The 19221-nt window shown below is 42.0% G+C and overlaps 1 protein-coding gene across 1 annotated transcript; it reads left to right on the top strand.

Moving 5' to 3' along the window:
* The first annotated feature begins 300 nt into the window (after positions 1-300).
* LOC140728632 (scavenger receptor cysteine-rich type 1 protein M130-like) lies at positions 301-18322 on the top strand. Its single transcript, XM_073047642.1, has 5 exons — positions 301-361; positions 2517-2713; positions 7613-7928; positions 14902-15216; positions 18054-18322. Exons 1-5 carry the CDS (start codon positions 301-303, stop codon positions 18320-18322), a joined length of 1158 nt encoding a protein of 385 aa, XP_072903743.1.
* Positions 18323-19221: the final 899 nt, after the last annotated feature.

The following is a 19221-nucleotide window of genomic DNA, read 5'->3' as shown; positions in this document are numbered from 1 at the left end:
GTCACTGAAGTGGCGGCTCAGGTACCCCGTGAGAGGCAGCTCTTGTGACAGTGTCAAGGACCCGGTTGAAATCTGTCAGAACTGTCCTATAAGAAATATACATTGACATGGCATGTGCAGTTTGGGACCCGTATCTATTGAAAACCCATTTCAATATATAGGGTTAAATTTGACCCGGATCAAACTCAATGTACAAAAATTGTAGCACCTGTACAAAATATATATATATTTTAAAACTATTTTTATTTTGGCGCATTTTGGGTCACTTTAGGAAACATCATCAATAGTTGGCTTTAGAAAATGGCATTTAGGGTGTTTTACTGCTGTCGCATGTCAAAACGGGTCAAGTTTGACCCCAATAGTATGTAAGGGTTAAGTACCTCTGCTATGTTCTGCTGTTCCATACACACCTTCCACCTGTCACATTAGATTGGTCGTATTCCCTCATGTCTTATCTTCTTGCTCTTCACATACTTGTCGAATGCATTTGGGTTTTCCTTCATCCTGTCCGCCAAGACCTTCTCATTTTCCCTTTCTGGCTCTTCTATGGTCATTCTTAAGTTCCTGTCTGCAAGTCTTATGATCTTCTGGATCTTTATCATTACCCAGTTTTCTTTACCTTTTGTAAGCGTTTCTTTTCTTCTTCACTAGATATACAACAACCTATGTACACCACGGTTTCTGTTCACGCCCATCTTTTCAATGTCTCATTGGAACACATCAATGCCGAATCCACACTCAAATATCACCTGAACATTTGTCACATTTCTTCCTTACATTTCCCTGAGAACATCTGTTCCCAATGCATGCTGCCATGTTCCTGCCTGAAAGCATCATATCTCCCATTACCCCAATTAAGCACTTTATCTTTTGTCTGTTGCTATCCCTCTCCAATGTTGTAGTAAATGGCATAGAATTGTCATCATTATCTTCAAATTTCTCTCCCACTGAGATATGTAGTACCTGTCCATGTTGATTTCCCAATGCCAGATTAAGTACAGATTATCATTCCCTTCGGACAGAATTGGTAGAGGAGTGGAAATGCAGCTTACAAAAGAGGTGTAAGGCTTTCCTTCCCCGGCTAGTTCGCAGATAACCCGTGGGCTAGGTGTATCACCTGCTTAGGAACAGATGCCCTATCAAGTCGAGCCGAAGGAATGAAAGCCTCTGGTCGCTGAGCGCTGGTATGTATCATAGAACCGAGTTATGCGACCAGTTACGCAAAGCAGAAAATATCTGTAGAGTATTAGTAACGGTTGTAATTGCGTGTCTTGCAAAGACACTACCCAGTACAAGGCAATGGCATAATAATTTTTACAGAAAAATCTGCCAGGACCTGATATAGTTATGGAAAGACCGTGAACTCCAATGTCATACCACACTGCAGATAACAAAAAAAAAAAAACGGAACGACAAAAAGCCTTGGAAAATGTGTTTTTTTTTTCCATCTGTTAACTGTCTCTGCGCTATTCCGTCTGGAAGACGTTATGGATAATGTTCTTAAATGCAGAAAAATGAGAGAACAATGTCGATCTTTTTTTCTGCGCAGTTTCAATCTCTTGCTGTTCAAGATCATGACGTTTTCAAAAGGGCGAATCTAGAGTCGGCACTACTGATAGAGATTGTTTGACATTTAGAGTATGCTCCATCCAGATTGTGGCAAATTCTTTAGATCAGTATTTACATTATGGGGGGTTTTAACTAAAGGGCAGAGGTAATGCCACAAGAGCCAGAGCATTGATGAGGTTTTTTTTCTCTCTCTCAGTTTAAAGAGCGAGTGACAATGTTAGGAAAATAATGCTAAGGTGATTGCCGCTGTCAGCAGAACGTTAAAGAAGAAGGACATGTATAATTGTAAACAACTTCGATAAGTCTTCTCTCATCAGGGATCACGTTTTGTCGCAGAGGAAGCAAGCTATTGGATAAGGAAAAGCAATTATAAAAATGGTGCATGTGAGCAAAATGTCTACGTCAAGAGTGGCAAAATTTTCTGATATTTCTACAGAGCGGGTATCAATATGGAACAGAACGTCAGTGAAGTTTAAATCGGGAAAATGCACATCCAGTCCGACAGAAGGTACAAAAGCGGAGAAGCAGAGGATGTTATAGAAATTAAAACACTTCGTTGAGCGAAGGTCCATTCAGCTAGTCTTACTTAATAAGGAAACAGGGAAAGGGGTCTTCCTGCTGAGTTCCAATATAATAATACGATATTGGATAGGTTCAGAGAGACATCAAGCCTATAGTATGCATAATTGCTAGGGATATTGTTTGATATTGATGTCAGAATATTCTCAACCTATATTCTTCCTACTGCGTTATTCATAAACAACATTGACCTACCACACGAAAATACAGATTTGTCAGTTAAAATTAATTAATCGGAAATTTAAAAAATGCGGAGAGCAGATTGGAAACACAATCATTTCAGAACCCGATAAATGCTGAATACGATATGATTTGACTCACATTCTTACAATTCTCATTGTCTTGATTTTTCTTCATATCTTTCTCAGGTCATAGTGCTGCAAGATTGGTGTCTGCAAATGACGAGTGCTCAGTGAGACTGGAGGTGCAGTTTGATGACACATGGGGAACAGTGTGTGACCTTTGCTGGGCTGTAAATGACGCCAACATGGTGTGCAATCAGCTTCAATGCGGATCTGCTGTTTCAGTGCTGGAAGGAGCATATTTTGGAGAGGGAAAGGGTCAGGTTTGGAACAACGTCCTTAAATATCAAGGTAACGAGCATAGCCTGGGCGAATGTCCAGTTTCTTCAAGGACTCAGCATTGTAATCACAAGAATGACGTCGGTTTGAACTGTTCTGGTGAGTACCGCGTTTGAGAATAAATCAATATGAAACTTTGATTTCACTTTGAAGGCAGTGGTCAGTTCACAATAATTCTTCTGAATAAGAAATTATAAGGTGCCGCTTATCATTTTGATGTGATATTGATCTACAGTCTATGTGGGGGTGGGGGCTGCGTCAGGGGAAATGCTTGAAGAATTTACTCGTGGTCAACATAAATGATTGTCTTCCATGCGATGAAACAAGAATCAAAGACCAAAACACGAACACGATTAACATGTTGATAATCTACGATTGTGTTGCAAAACTGAGAGATCGTATATTAACAGAGTATTTCAATATCAAATCGTCGAGTCCGTAAATATCTAGAGATGTAGCTGCACGCAAATAATACATTGGTGATATATATTCAAAATCTGTTTTGAAATTATTGCTTTATAGGAAAGTATGCCGGTTAGGCAGCAGTACGAAAATTATATTTTTAAAAAGCGAAGCGAATTAATGCAACGAAAATTCTGAAAGATAAGAAGACGTTGAATCGTGATATTGCTTTAACATTTACAGCATAATACATGGTAATAGAATGCCGATGTTTACAGAGAATACACTCTATAATTCTAATTACCCTAAAGTGTAATACATCGTCATAATAGACATAAAAGAGACGAAATACTGAAGTGTTCGGAAGGCGTGGTAACTCATTTGAAATTAAGCAATTTAACATTGAACACCGTTGCCTCTGATCAACATTGCGACATCTTATCAAGGTATACCTCATTTCAGTTATGTGATGCAAATCTCATAGTAATTATTATAGCTTTGATAAATGTCAAGATTCGCCAAGGACAGATCATTGCAAACAGACAAATGCTGTAAATCTCTACTGAGTACGTGGATGGTATTAATTGCATCAATCTGGTATTTCTTCAGACACCTGGCTATCCTTCCAGGGGCCGTGGAAATATAGGGAAGAATTCCACAAACCGTAAGGCAGCTCAAATCACAGCTTAAACAGGTCAAAGATAACCTGTAATTCATGACAGCTGTCGTTTGCAGAATTTCCTGGGAATAGAGAGTAGCGTATAACGGCCAGACGAGACGCAGGTGGTGTATCCTTTTTGGATTACATGGAGAAATCGACAGCAACTGAGCATTGCATTTGCAATGACTATACGCTTCACTTCACGGCACGAAACCACAGGGCCGCGCAATGCAGTTTGGTACCGCCTGGTGAAAGAAGCCACTGAAATAAAATGAGATGGCAAGTATGTTAAAAAGTCGAAGGTCTAGCTCTAGAATTGGAATTCGATTGTATACAACGTGGAGCAGCGCGAAGTAGTTTGGATGACGATTGACCCATCAGAAATGAAGCGATTCAGGGATATACTTCTACGTGACTACACATGTCCAGGCATTATAGCTAATAAAATAACAGATTTATTTCTTCAAAATATCAGTAAATCGATACTTGTGCCCTGAACACATCTTGAGACAGTCAAAAAACATAAAAGAAAATGACATTAAGCGAAAGAAAGAAACTGAATAGATAATACAAAGAAAGCAAAAATATAAATTGGTTTTGCAAACAAATGTAAATAGCAAACAATTGCAGAATGTAGAATAAAAATAAGAAGCTGACAACTGAATGCTGGAGATAGGTTTTTACAAAGGAGTTGTTAGGAGTTCTTTCTCAACCCGTTTACAGTTCAACTTCAGGCAAGTTTTAGTATCCGCATAGAACGCAGATCAGCGTCATGAGAAACCATGGGAGCAAGTCGTAGTTGTTAGAGATACTGGCTATGCAACCACTGACGATAAGCAGACAAGGTCTGAAGAGAATTGTTAATGGATAGGGCTCTCAGTCTTGAAAATATAACGAACCAAGGCAATGGAAAACCATTTCCCACGAAAAAATGCCAATAACTATCTCTTAAAGATTATATTTAATATAATAATCGGATGCGGACTTCGATAGCTAAGGCAGCATGTATTGACCAGCCCTTGAGAAGGTGGTCATGAGCTGTCTTCTTGCACCGCTGCAGTACCTGACGCTGTCATGGAAATACATATAACGCCTAAGCATACGGCACATATATCTGGTTTAATGCTGCAGATACAGAAATACAATTATATTAAAGGCAGTCATGGACGTAGCTGGGTATGATCTCGTTTGCAATGAAAGATGTTGCTCCATAACATCCAGTGCTGGAATAGCCCAGGTCTTTCGACATATCGGAAGTAGAAGGAAAATGAAAAACGCGAAGGTATTTTCAGTAACAAAGAGGTTGTTAAAAAGCTTGCTAATGAATGGTCTGCTAGCAGAAATAAGAAAGATTGGTGGGGAATTTTGAGGTCGTTACTCCGAAACACGGGTAACTTCAATTGTGTAATAACATAATTAAATGGTATCCTTCTCGGTTGATAGAAGAAGCAGTTGTCATGAGGAAATTAAAACAGTTATGTTCAGGAGAATCGGCAGTAAGATAAAAGGAAAATATCAGCCTGTCAAAGGGATGTAACTTGCTAATCTTTCCGGGACATTGTCAATGATGAAACTGGAAATTTTGAATAAGGCATTTGTAGATATATGCTCATAAAGTCAGAAGCAAGTTTTTTAAAAGTATTGGAGAATCAACGCCCATTGAATACGTGCAAGTGAAATTATATTCGAAAGAAATACTGCGGAAGACATGTTCTCGAAGACGTGCACTTTTTCTGCAGATAGTGATACACATGACGTAACTGATGTCGAGGACAATGTATGTGCTGGTATCACATTCCAATAAAATTATGGTTCTGACAGTTTTAGGAAACGGAGCAGTTGATATGGTTAACTCTTCGCGATAGGAGCAAAAATGATGCATGAAAAAAAGCTTAGTTATTCATCTGACATTGATTAAAGGAAGAATAATAATATCCATAACAAAATCTATTGTGAAGCACTTGGAGAATGATGAGCAACGTACTTCAGATAGTTCAAAGTGACGTCACATTTGATAAATAAATTGACAACACTGCGAATTTGTGTATCACAGTACAATGCCGAGACGGGAAGAACTACAATGTTTTGGTGATGCTATTAGAATGATTTTGGTAAAGACGCTCGGAGAAGATTGTTGTCATCTTAGAACTAAAAAATCTGAAAATCATAAACAGGCATAGAGGTAACAGATTGCTAACAGAGTAGCACAAAGTTTCACTTTACATACGTATGGTTCACTCTCAGACTGACAGTCAGCCTAGCAGAGCATCAGAAAAAGTCATACCTGACAACAACGTCTTCACCGTTAAGTGTTCAGAAAATAACTAAAATTAGCACTTCTCGTCTCTGTCATTGCACAAAACTCCTGTGGACAGTCCAATGACTTTGCCTAACAAAACTGCCAACAACTAACTGGGCAAAAAACCTCGCTGATAGATTATGATATTCACAGGAGGTTTTCTACTGCAATAGGAAAGAAAATATATACAGCAGGCTTTGAAAATAGAAGTAGTCAATTATATCAAGCGTACCCTGTAAAATGCATTAATCAACGGTTGTTATGTTATTATTTTGGTGGTCAGTATTTGGGAGGTGATTGTGTTATAACCTTCAAAAGCATCTGTTTCCAATTTTCACCTCGGTACATTTTCACAGAATTAAAAGTAATGAAATAAAACCCAATGATCCCAGCTCGACCTGAATATTATACTATTCACTGAACTTCAGTGCAGAAATGCACTTGGAAAGCAGTCTAGTCGTATAGGCGGTGAATATTCAAACTATTTATCTGGTTTATTGGTTTGCTCCTTTTTTATTTGTTTACTGAGAATAGATAACTGTCTTATATTATTACTAAAATAGGAAAGCACGGGCCAAGACTGGTTGATGGGAAGAACAGATGCTCAGTCCGTGAGGAGATTCAGTACGGAGACCAGTGGGGGACACTTTGTGATTAGTAATTCGGCCTGGAAGAGGCTGGCGTGATCTGTGAACAGTTGAAATGTGGCGCAGTATATTCAACTCTCAGAAGTGCTTACTTTGGCCAAGGAAACGGGCCGGTGTGGAAGGACAGCTACCGTTCCCTGGGAAACGAGTCCAGACCAGCTGATTGTCAGATCTCCACTTTCACTCATATCAGCTGTTCACATAGGGATGATGCTAGTCTCATCTGTTCTGGTGAGTCACAAAAAATATCGGATTGAGACAAACCGCACTTTGTTTATAGATTTTTTTTCGCGACATTACGTAAAATCCAAATACAGAGAAATAACATTTATCACAAATGAATTATGTTAGAGAATGCATTGAAGACATGATGAAAGGCACTATGAAATTAAAAGCCTCACATTAAATTTGATGTGCAAGTGCAGAAATTCCAATTGCTGTGTTCCAGTTGTTTGTTTTTTTTAAATTTTCCTGCGGAGGGCGACGTGACAAATATTTTTCTCATCAAAGTAAACCCCTCCTGGTATGCTTGTATGTAATTTCATGCAAGAAAATAAAGATAAACTTGCGAACGAACCAATTTGTATGAATAGAGCAGCACTCGTCGAGTGTCAAGGTGTGGAATAAATTCGGTATTCATCAGTATGTGAACAGATTATAAATGCAATTTAACTATCCACCTCAGAAGTCCAAATTTCTGAGGTGAGGTACAGAAATTGCTGGTAGAACTGTAATATTGTGATAGTGTTTGCTAACTTGCTCGCTCGGATATAACATGTGGAAAATACTGTAAAAACCATTGTGACGAATTAATGTATATGTACAACGCTATACATTCATAGGACTGTTTTTGCCATCTTCTTCTATGTTATAGAGGATCTTTGGTCTGCAAAGATTGACCGATGGGGGAAACCGCTGTGATGGCCGAGTGGAGGTTTATGTCAACGGCACCTGGAGAAGAGTACAAGATAAATTTTGGAACATTTGTGATGCAAATGTTGTCTGTCGGCAAATGCGATGTGGCAACGCTATACATGCGTACAACTCCTCCAGGCCCAGAGAGCGTGAACGACCCGCGCAGGTGATTGACGTTCAATGTGAAGGAAGCAGGTTACACCTCCGAGACTGCAGAATGTCCGTGTTAAACCAGTATTCCTCTGAAAACACTGGAGATGGTGTCCTGTGTTCACGTAAATATTATTTAAAAATTAAAATGGGAAGTAGTACTTTAGCGTTGCAATCATTATTAAAATGAACAATTCACTGCAACTGAGACATGCAGATAGGCACCTGGTCATTTTGTTTATTGCAATGGTTATGAAGCTCTGCTCCGCAGATCCTACAATGAATTACAATTTCAGTGGGACATTACAGATTGCAATTAATCTACTAGTCTGCAAAAAGTGGGGAATGGATTGGAAAACCGAATGCATAGGTAAACAAGTTGATTCCATTCTACTCAATCTAGCATTATCGCAACAAGTTTTCCATTAAATGAAAATATTTAAAATTGTAACATGCACACTTTTCAATTAATTATTCTATCACGTAACAGTCAGACGGCTCACATTAGGTGGTGCCAAACCACTAGGTGATCGTTTGTGTTAGATTCGGTGTTCTGCGATGATCTGGAGTTGTTAAGAAAGCTCAACGCTAAGAAGGCCATAGGGAAGAGTGATCACAACATGATAGAGTTCACTTTGATATTTGAGATAAGAAAATAAAATCCACCGTGTCGGTATTTCAGTTCAATAAAAGGAACTACAATATCAGGCGAGGAGAACTGACCAAAGTTTTTTAGAAAGGGACAGTGGAATAGCAATAACTGGAGTATCATCCCATGAGGTGGCGCGGCACGGCAGCAGCGGCCTTTCAGACCTGGTGTTACTTTAATTTAATTTAATTTTCTATTACAAGTTTCATACACAATTTTCGATTAGGGCACATGCATAGTAGAGCGGCAACCTACCATCGCCACATAGAACTACAATACAGAGATCGCCCAAAAACAAACCTTACCAAGACCTGTTGGCTGAGTGACGCGACCTCGGCTTGTTGAGGGGAACGGACCTACTTTCCTTGGCCTTGCCTGATGCTGGTAGCCGGAGATGGAGACGTCGAAAGCGATGTACGAGGAAGCAGAAGCAAGGCAAACGGGCAGGGGTCCGTGCCAGGCTAAAAACAAACCCTAACCGGCCGGCTCTCCCGTCCATTCTGCTCGGCAGTGTCCGCTCCCTGGACAATAAAATGGACTACATCCGAATCCAACGTAATACTTGGCGGGAGTACAGAGTTTGCCTCGCGTATGTTTTCACAGAGACATGGCTTACTGATGACATTTCGGACGCTACCATTCAGCAAGACGGGCTAGCCTTGATTCGTGCGGACAGAGATGCAGATCTCTCCGGTAAGATTCGTGGTGGTGGCTTGTGTGTTTTCATCAACACGGAATGGTGTAAGAACGCTATGCTGTTTTCCAGTCCCTGCTCATCGCTAGTGGATTTTGTGGCTGTTAGATGCAGCCATTTTATTTGCCACGGGAATTCACCTCTGTCCTTATATTCGGTGTGTACATTCCCCCCAGCGCTAATGCAAAGTAGGCGCTCTGTGAACTGTACGGGGCTATTAGCGAACTGCAGAACGCACACCCTGATGGTCTGTTTATAGTTGCCGGTGATTTTAACCACACGAACCTTAGGTGAATGCTCCCCAAATTCCATCAGTATGTGGATTTTGTGACGAGGGGGAGAACGTGACGGACCGTGTTTACACAAACATCCCCGACGCGTACCGGGCAGAGCCCCGCCCCCACCTCGGTTACTCAGATCACATTTCTGTTTCGCTAATTCCAGCATACAGAACGTTCGTCAGGAGCTCCAGACCAGTTCAGAAGCAGGTGAAAACCTGGCCAGCAGGAGCCATCTCTGCTCTTCAAGACTGCTTTGAGCACAGTGACTGGCACATGTTCAAGGACGCTACAAATGATGGCGACTCTACCAACTTTGAGGAGTACTGAGCATCTGTGACCAGCTACATCAGCAAGTGCATTGATGATGTTACTCTGTCCAGGACTCGCTTACCAGAAGTCATGGATGACCCCAGAGGTGCGTGCACTGCTGAGATCCCGCAGAGCAGGCCACAAAGCAGCTCTAACAACAGCAAGGGACAAACTGTCCCAAGCCATCAGAGGGGCAAAGCGTGCACACGCCCAGCGAATCCACAGCCACTTCCTGGATATCGGCGACACGCAGCGCATGTGGAAGGACATCAAGGACATCATCAATTATAAGACAAGATTAACTGTCTGTTCAGGTGATTCCTCCCTCCAAGATGCCCTGAATAACTTCTACGACGGGTTTGAGGCAGACAATGACGTGGCGGTGAGGAAGTCCACCCCTCCTACAAATGACCAGGTGCTGTATCACACCATGGCCGACATGAGAACCCTGAGCAGTGTCAACCCACGATAGGCTGCTGGACCAGACAACATCCCTGGTAGAGTGCTCAGAGGATGTGCAGACCAGCTAGCAGATGTGCTCACTGGCATCTTCAACATCTCCCTGAGCAGCGCCACCGTTCCAACATGCTTCAAGGCCGCCACCATCGTCCCTGTGCCGAAGAACTCTTCAGTGTCCTGCCTAAATGACTACCGAACAGTTGCACTTACATCCATCATGATGAAGTGTTTCGAGAGTCTCGTCAAGAAGCATATCAAAACCCTTCTGCCCCGCTCACTGGACCCCTTGCAATTTGCGTACGCTCCAAACCGCTCAACAGATGATGCCATTGCCACAACCTTCTACCTGGCCCTCATCCACCTGGACAAAGCAGGCACATACGTTCGGATGCTGTTCATAGATTTCAGTTCAGCATTCAACACAATAATCCCTCAGAAACTGATTGGAAAGCTGAGCCTACTGGGCCTGAACACATCCCCCTGCAACTGGACCCGAGACTTCCTGACTAGGAGACCTCAGTCAGTCCGGATCGGGAGCAGCAACTACAACATCATCACACTAAGCACGGGGGCTCCCCAGGGCTGCGTGGTCAGTCCACTGCTGTTCACTCTGCTGACCCACAACTGTGCGGCAACACGCAGCTAGAACCATATCATCAAGTTCCCCGATGACACGTCCGTGGTGGGTCTTATCAGCAAGAACGACGAGTCAGCTTACAGAGAGGAGGTGCAGCGGCAAATGGACTGGTGAAGAGCCAACAAACTGTCTCTTATTGTGAAAAATCAAAAGAGATGGTTGTTGACTTCAGGCGGGCACGGAGCGACCATTCCCCGCTGAACATCGACGGCTCCTCGGTAGAGATCGTAAACAGCACCAATTTCCTTGGTGTTCACCTGATGGAGAATCTCACCTGGTCCCTCAACACCAGCTCCATAGCAAAGAAAGTCCAGCAGCGTCTCTAATTTCTGCGAAAGCTGAGGAAGTTCCATCTCCCACCGCACCCCCCCCCCCCACCTTCCTCATCACATTCTACAGGGGTTATATTGAGAGCATCCTGAGCAGCTGCATCACTGCCTGATTTGAAATTGCATCATCTTGGATTGCAAGGCCCTACAGCGGTTAGTGAGGTCAGCTGAGAAGATCATCGGGGTCTCTCTTCCCGCCATCACGGACATTTACACTACACGCTGCATCCGCAAAGGAAACAGCATTATGAAGGACCCCATGCATGCCTCATACAATCGCTTCTCCCTCCTGCCGTCTGGGAAAAGGCTCCGAAGCATTCGGTCTCTCACGACCAGACTATGTAAAAGTTTCTTCCCCCAAGGTATCAGACTCCTCAATACCCGAAGCCTGAACTGACACCATGCCCTATTGTACTGTTTAATATTTATTGTAATGCCTGCACTGTTTTTGTGCACTTTATGCAGTCCTGTGTAGGTCTGTAGTCTAGTGTAGCTCTGTCTATGTTTTTTTTTAAGTAGTTCAGTCTAGTTTTTGTACTGTGTCATGTAACACCATGGTCCTGAAAAACGTTGTTTCATTTTTACTATGTACTGTACCAGCAGTTATGGTCGAAATGACAATAAAAGTGACTTGACTTGACTTGACTTGAAAAATGAGGGAATTGCAAGACAGATATTTCTAAATACGAAGAAATTTTCGAATGGAGGAAGGATATTACCGTGACTGATAAGTGCAATCAGAGCCAAAGTACAAGCAAAAGATAGGAGATACAGGAGGCCAAAGCAAGTGGAAGGATTATAAAGATTGCAGAAGGGAACTAAGAAGGTCATTACGAAGGTAAAAAAAATGAAACATGATAGGAAGCTGGCGAGAAGATACTAAAAGATACTAAGAATACTGAGAAGATACTAAAAGATACTAAGAGTACTGAGAAGATGCTAAAAGATACAAAGAACATGCTAGAAGTTTTTTCCGCATGTAGATGTAAAAGTGAGGCGAGATTAAATTTCGGGTCAATCGAAAAATGACACTCGAGATATTGTAAATGGTAGAGGAACTGAATGCATATTTTGCATCAGTCTTCGTAGTGGAAGACATCTGCAGTATACCGGATATTCAAGAATGCCAGGGAAATGAAGTATGTGCAGTGAAAATTACGACTAAGAAGGTGTTCAGGAAGCTCAGTGGTCTCAGGGTAGATATACTTCCTGGACATGATGGAATGCACCCCTGATGGACAGTTTGCTGTGATATTAACAATGATATAGCAAGAATGGATAGATGCTGGCATTGTACCGGATGACTGGAAAATTTCAAATATTAGTCCGAAATTTCCTAAGGCTGGAAGGCATCAAGAAGGAACATATAGCTCTGATAGTTTCAACTCAGTGGTTGTGAAGTATTTGGAATCGACTGTTACGGATCAGATTACGGAGTACCTGGAGCCACAGGACAAAATAGCCCAAAAGCAGCATGGTTTCGTGAAAGGAAGGTTTCGCCTGATAAACCTACTGTAATTGTTTGAGGTAATTGCAAGCAGCGTAGACAACGGAGATGTGGTGTATTTGGATTTTAAGAAGGCCTTTCACAATTTGCAGCACATGAGGTTGCTTAGCAAGATAAGAGCCCGAGGAATTACAGGGAATTTTCTGCCAATCAGCCAATGCTCCACCCATGCATTGGCTGATCGGCTGAAAATAGAAAGTAGGATCCTATTCTGGCTGGCTGCCGATTACCAGTGAAGCTCCAGAGGGTTGATGTTTGGACCGCTGCTTTCTAATACGTATAGCAATGACTTGCCCCATGGAATTCATAGCTAAATTTGCCGACAATGCAAATATAGGTAGTGAACAGGGTGCTGTTGAGGAAACAGAGAGCCTGCAAAGTCACTTAGATAGTTTAGGGGAATGACCAAATAAGCGGCAAAATAAATGGAATTTTTGAAAGTGTATGGTCATGCCTATTCATAGAAGAAATAAACGGCAAGACTGATACATAGAAGGAGAGCGAGTTCAAAATGCAGAGATGCAAATGGACTTGGGAGTCCTTGTGCAGGATACCGAAAAGAGTATCCTCCAGGTTGAGTTGGCAGTGAAGAAGGCGAATGCATGTTGGCATTCATTTCTAGAGGTATAGGATATAAGAGCAGGGATGTGAGATTGAGTGTCTATAAGGCACTCATGAGACCATACAAGAAATATTGTGTGCAGTTTCGGGCTCCTTATTATAGAAAGAATATACTGACATTGGAGACGATTCAGAGGAGATTCACGAGAATGATTCCAGGAATGAAATCTTTACCGTATGAGGAACGTCTGGTAGCTCTTGGGCTGTATTCGCTAGAGTTCGGGAGTATGATCGGCGGGGAAGGGGTCTCATAGCAACGTTCCGAAACGGAAAAAGCTTGAATATGTCAGAAACGGCAAAGTTATTACACATTGTCGGCGAGTTTGGGATAAGAGGGGACGACTTCAGTATGGAAAGACGTCCATTTAGAACAGAGATGCGGATAAATTACTTTCACTGGGTGGTAAATCTGTGGAATTTGCTGCCAAGAACGGCTGTGGAGGCCGAACAGTTGGGTGTATTTAAGGCAGAGACAGATAGGTTCTTGATTAGCCAGAGCATGAAAGAGTATTGGAAGAAGGCAGGGGAGTGGGCATGACTGGAGCAATTGGATCAGCACATGACTGAACGGCGGTGAAACCTAAATGGGCCGAATGGCCTACTTCTACTGCTAAATCTTATGGCCTTATATTAGGAACAGCACATCGAAGCGGATGTAGGAAATCGGACATCTATGTGAGCAAGGGAGCAATCAGAGAGAGGGATTGACTTTGATGATTGCGGAACAAGATATTCTCAACGTTAGGCCACTGTTGATTCCACAAAATCTAGTGCAACGCGACTGTTAAATTGTCTCGGTTAGGCAAATCCATGTTGGAGTTTTACAAACAAGTCGAAATGTGACAACAGTTAGTAATATCTGCAAGAAAATTACATTAATTAACTAAGTATGCTCACACAACAAATTGGTTAACTATGTAATTAACACAGATGGTGTATTTTGTTTTGGGATAGGCCCTGTGGAGGACCGAGGTCTGATTCCAATGAGCAATAACAGCTGAGTTAACATCACCTGCAATGTGTCTCTCTAATCTCAGATTTCTCTCAAAACGTATAAGGAGCCCATAGGCGGGAATTTGGCCGCGACCCATATGAAATTCATTTCTCTACCTCACCATTTGGTCCACCCATTTAGCTGCGTTGATAATAGCGTGATCCAGCATTTAATACCAGTTGAGCACTCGATATTGAGTCGACAACATACGATTGAATCCTATTCAGCTCCATAAGAGCTGATCACCGGTTGTTTGAGAATTGGAACCATTTATGATCCTGGTTAAAATATAATGGTCAAAGTAGAATGCTGTCGGCCATCTCACCATGAATTCTACTCGATGTACGTTAATCCATGAAAATCATGAAGATGGGTTGCCAACATCTGCTTTCAAACGTACAGAAATGCTGATCTGCCTGCTCAAGTGGGGACGCAGAAAATTGTTTCTGGACGCGCTCTATTCAGCTAGCCTTTTTTTATGAAAAAAAACTGCAAGTTCATATTTTTGATAACATGATTGTACATTTTCAACAATTCTACAGGCAACTTTGAAAATGAAACTGTATGGTGCCTCCAGTCTTTCTGCTGTGATTAACTTCCAGCATTTTTGTTGCTCAGGGCACTTGCAAATACGACTATCAGGAAGTGAAGATGCATGTGCGGGACGACTTGAGGTTTATTACCGTGGGTCCTGGGGCACGGTTTGTGATGACTCCTGGGATATGGATGACGCAAACGTGGTCTGTAGGCAGCTAGCTTGTGGATTTTCTTTGCAGGATAAAACTCGTGAGTATTACGGAGAATGCTCTAAGCCAATCTGCTTGAACGAATTGAGATGTTCGTGTACTGAGTCGTATCTCTGGGAGTGTCCATCAGCACCATTCGGCGAACCTGACTGCAGTCATAAAGAAGATGTGACAGTCACGTGTTCTGGTAAGATTTTGTTTCATTTTCTGCAGCAATCAATGGAGGCAGAGATTCAATAAAATATGTTCAGCACCGAAGGAGACCGCTGGCCCGTAATGATCTGTATAAATATACTACCATTCACCTAATCAGCAGCAACATGCTCTTTCCATTCTCTTCCCTTTCATGGCTTCTCAGCCGATTATCTAGATTTGTAGGTCGACCATATATCGAGATATATTTCTCGCAAAACTCAGAGTTGCGTTGCACTGTAACTCGCTGACATGCCTAACATTTGTTGTAAAGGTTAATAAATGAAGAAATGAATTCCCCTCCATACCCATCAAGAAGCAGTTCTATTGCCTCATGTCTAAACATGTTGCATTAAATGATTGAAAAAGGACTCCTTTCTAATTTTCTCGAATTGTACAAACTCCAATTTTAAATGCTAAAATAGAGATCCATAATTTCTTCTTCACTTATTCGAAGATTCACTTACTGAATGTTTACATCTCTGACTTTCAGCCTCACTACTTAAAAGAGTTCCTCCATATTCCACAATACTAGTTTTCTGACGTTGATCGCCTTGATGTTTCTCGTAATGCTACGTAATGTAACATATCAAAGCCAGTGTCAAAATTACGTCAAAAAGACGAAAATACAACCTATTCCAAAGGTGACCATATGTTTTTAACAATGTTGTGTATTTTATTTCCATTCATATTTCTTTGTGAAATGTTTCCACAACTCTCCAACTCCTGATGGAAGCATTTTCGAATGAGTCAAGTGAAATGAATCTTAGAACACATAATCAACTAACTCTTCAACAAAATTCTAAAAGAAGGAAAATCACAGGGATTTTAGTAGCAGCTCCGGAGGACTTTATGTTTTCCAAACAAGGTGCTATCTCTGCGAGGGCACACACAGGTTTTTCTGCAGAATGGGTAACATTTACCGTCAGATTACATTGTTTTGTTGGGAAAATCAGCTGTTCACCCTGCATCTGAGAACCATGCGGAACTGGAAGATTGAGCAAGCAGAAACAAACAACTGACGGAAAGGAGTCGAACTAATAGAGACAGAAATTTCAAGTTTTGATACAGACAGACAGGCAGAACGATTCAAAGGGCTAACACCGAGAATTCATTACGGAGTCTGGAAGATATTACCGGATGCCCTGATGCAGGTAGAGCTTCCGTTTGTTTTTGTTGCCACGGTAAAAATATCAGCTAATTAAAGGACGTTTAGGCTTAATATGGTGAATAAAAGTACCGTGAACATACAAGCTCGTTTACCGTCCACATTGACGACTTGATATCAGAGATTTTCTGCATGCGGTCAACTAATTTGACGGACTGCGGTTACATACCTACAGTATATTTGACTGGAGAATGCAAGCAATTACATAAGTGAGTAGGATAGCTTTTGTATCGTGAGGATAGAATGGATGAAAGTAATACTGTAGTGCTCCCATGCGTCACAAAGACCCATCAGTATGTATTTATTATGTTGGGACTGATGGGCAGACCATGAGCTATAGACAAGCGACACATCTAAACGCTGAACCGCGATTTTATTTCATAACGATCGTTTGCAGGACACATTCCTGTTTACAGCATTCCAAGTTGTAGAATATACCTTCTGGTGCTCCCTGGACACGTCTTCAGTAATAAACTCGCGGTCGTATGAAGTATCGGGTCTTTTATCATCAGACACTATCACCTGGCGAGCCAGCCAGGGGCGATCAGCCCCCGACTTGTGTCCAAGCAGCGCACTAATCCACGGATCCCCCCTCCGGATTTATACCCACCGCGAGGCCTTTTCAGCAGCCTCCAGAATGTTCTTGTTGGCTCCTCTACACTGCAGTCATTTAACCCCAAGGAGTTTATGAGTCCGCTGCAACGAATGGCCAAAAAAGCCTTGACACACAACTTCGACCGCCGCACAGCGAATTCTCCAGCCATTGCTCCAATATTCTGCAAAGAGATTTGTGTATTGCGCCCTCTTGTGCTCGTTGGCCTCTTCAATCAAGTCCTCCCAGTGGACAGTAAGTTACAGCAGGACCACTTGCTTTGTAAATTCCGATATTAACACCATGTTGGGGCGGAGCGTAGTAGCTGTGGTGATCTGTGGGAACTTGAGCTGCCTCTCTAAGTGTACTTGTGACTGTACTTGTGCCAGTCTCGTGAAGTGGCAAGAAGTCCTCCCCAGGAGCGAGGCCACTGTTAAACCATCTTCCCCGCTCGAATAAAGGAGATGGACTGTTTGGGAGCGTGCTGATTTTTGCTGTTTTGAATCGCTGTGCGGATTGCTTCCGCCATAGACCTGCGGTATCGCCCTTCCCCCAACGCCTTCGGGCAGCTACTGAGGATATGCTCCAAAGTCCCCCCCTTCAGGAAGACTTGCCATGGCCCACCTGTGCATGTTAGCCGGGCTTGAGAGAACATCATAAACTCATTGGATGTGAAGCTCTTTCGCAGCTCTTTTCAAATTTCTCCTCCAGAACAGAAAAAAAATGTGTTTCCTTGGTCCACATTATTCACCCTACCAAGCCTCGTATTCAATTGTTTACCCCTCCATTTTGTAAACAGCAGCAAAAGTCCGGTAACAGACATGCATTTCTCTATACTCCGACATTTTCCCATTACCTGCCACACTACTTTCAGAAATTCAGTAAAATTTATCACTTTGCGTTTCTGTGTATGTGTGTCCCTGCCAAACTACAGTTCACAAGCCACTCCTTACAGCGGTAATTGCCTGTCTTTGTTTAACATTCGCATAGCCGGACTTTTTTTTTCCCGAGAAGACACAATTTGCTTGTTGTTTGTAAGAAAATGTATTGCTCATCTTTGTTTCTTCAACAGAGTATAAACCAGTGCGCCTAGAGAACGGCAATTATCCATGTGAAGGGAGAGAAGGGAGAGTGGAAATCTGGTACAAAGGGACCTGGGGTACAGTGTGCTCCACAACTCCCGATGCCAAGTCAACGGAAGTCATTTGTAAACAAATGAAATGTATACCATTGAAATATGTTTATCCTGGCTCGTATCGATATGGAAAGGGACACGGACCTATATGGTTGGTTGGCTGTCATCGAATGTTCATCGCACGGGTCGACCCTTTGGCAGTGTGAACTGCCACCGTGGGGAAAACACAAATGTGACCATTTGGAAGATTTAGGTGTTGCATGCGAAGGTAAATACGCACGTTTCTTTTATTTGTCTATTTTTGTTTTAAAAATCATGCATGAAATCTCCGACATAATTATTTTGTGGACAGAAGCCAACATGCCGGAAAGTATCAAAGAAGAGCCCTGCGAACAAGTAAATGATTGGCCCTCTCACTCGATAACAGGTAACTAAGGGGACAAGTTGAAATTTTTTGATAGGTTAAGAACACTTGTATTAATGTCGCCGTTAGAGCTGCAATAACGTTTAGATTTCACTGCACTTTCCCACCTTTGAATTATGGCAGCAAGATTCTGACCAGTGCTTTTACCATGATATATTGGACTCTGCCAAAGCAATACAGCACATGAGAACATTCCATTGGTAGACAGAAGATGCACAAAGTTAGGATGAATTAATTAAGAGCAACTGTATTCTCGCAAGACTAAAATTGATATGTGGGAGTCATCTGCAGAGTATGTGAATAGAGGTCGGAAATGGTTTGTTCCAGTCAGGAGTTAAGAGAGGCATGCAACATAAAGGAAGCCTAAATAGAGATGGATATTATTGTTTTGAAACAAAAATGATGCTTTGGGGAATATAAAGATATGGGGAAGGTACTGGAGAGGAGATAAATCATGAAATATCGTTATAAATAAGAAAAAGGAAAAAAAAATAAAGCATTTGATACCTACATTTAAGAAAAAAAGTGGAAGACTAACAGGAGTATACAGCAGCTTACGGGTCAAGAATGGGATTTCAGCTTGAAGTTGGAGGAACTACATGATGTGCAAAACGAGTATTTCGCATTGGTGTCGATTGGGAGTAAGGACTTATTTTCAGGCGTATATGGAGCCAAGAACGG

This window comes from Hemitrygon akajei, chromosome 1, assembly GCF_048418815.1.
Source record: "Hemitrygon akajei chromosome 1, sHemAka1.3, whole genome shotgun sequence".
NCBI lineage: Eukaryota > Metazoa > Chordata > Chondrichthyes > Myliobatiformes > Dasyatidae > Hemitrygon > Hemitrygon akajei.
Note: the sequence above shows the minus strand (reverse complement) of the source record. Positions and strands in the feature narration are given on the sequence as shown.

Excerpts from the sequence above, each read along its gene's own strand:
- LOC140728632 (XM_073047642.1), top strand. The coding sequence starts at position 301 with ATGGCATTTAGGGTGTTTTACTGCTGTCGCATGTCAAAACGGGTCAAG. Across the intron at positions 362-2,516 it reads GGTCAAGTTTGACCCCAATA|GTCATAGTGCTGCAAGATTG; the intron begins GTATGTAAGGGT and ends TATCTTTCTCAG. Across the intron at positions 15,217-18,053 it reads TGTGACAGTCACGTGTTCTG|AGTATAAACCAGTGCGCCTA; the intron begins GTAAGATTTTGT and ends TTTCTTCAACAG.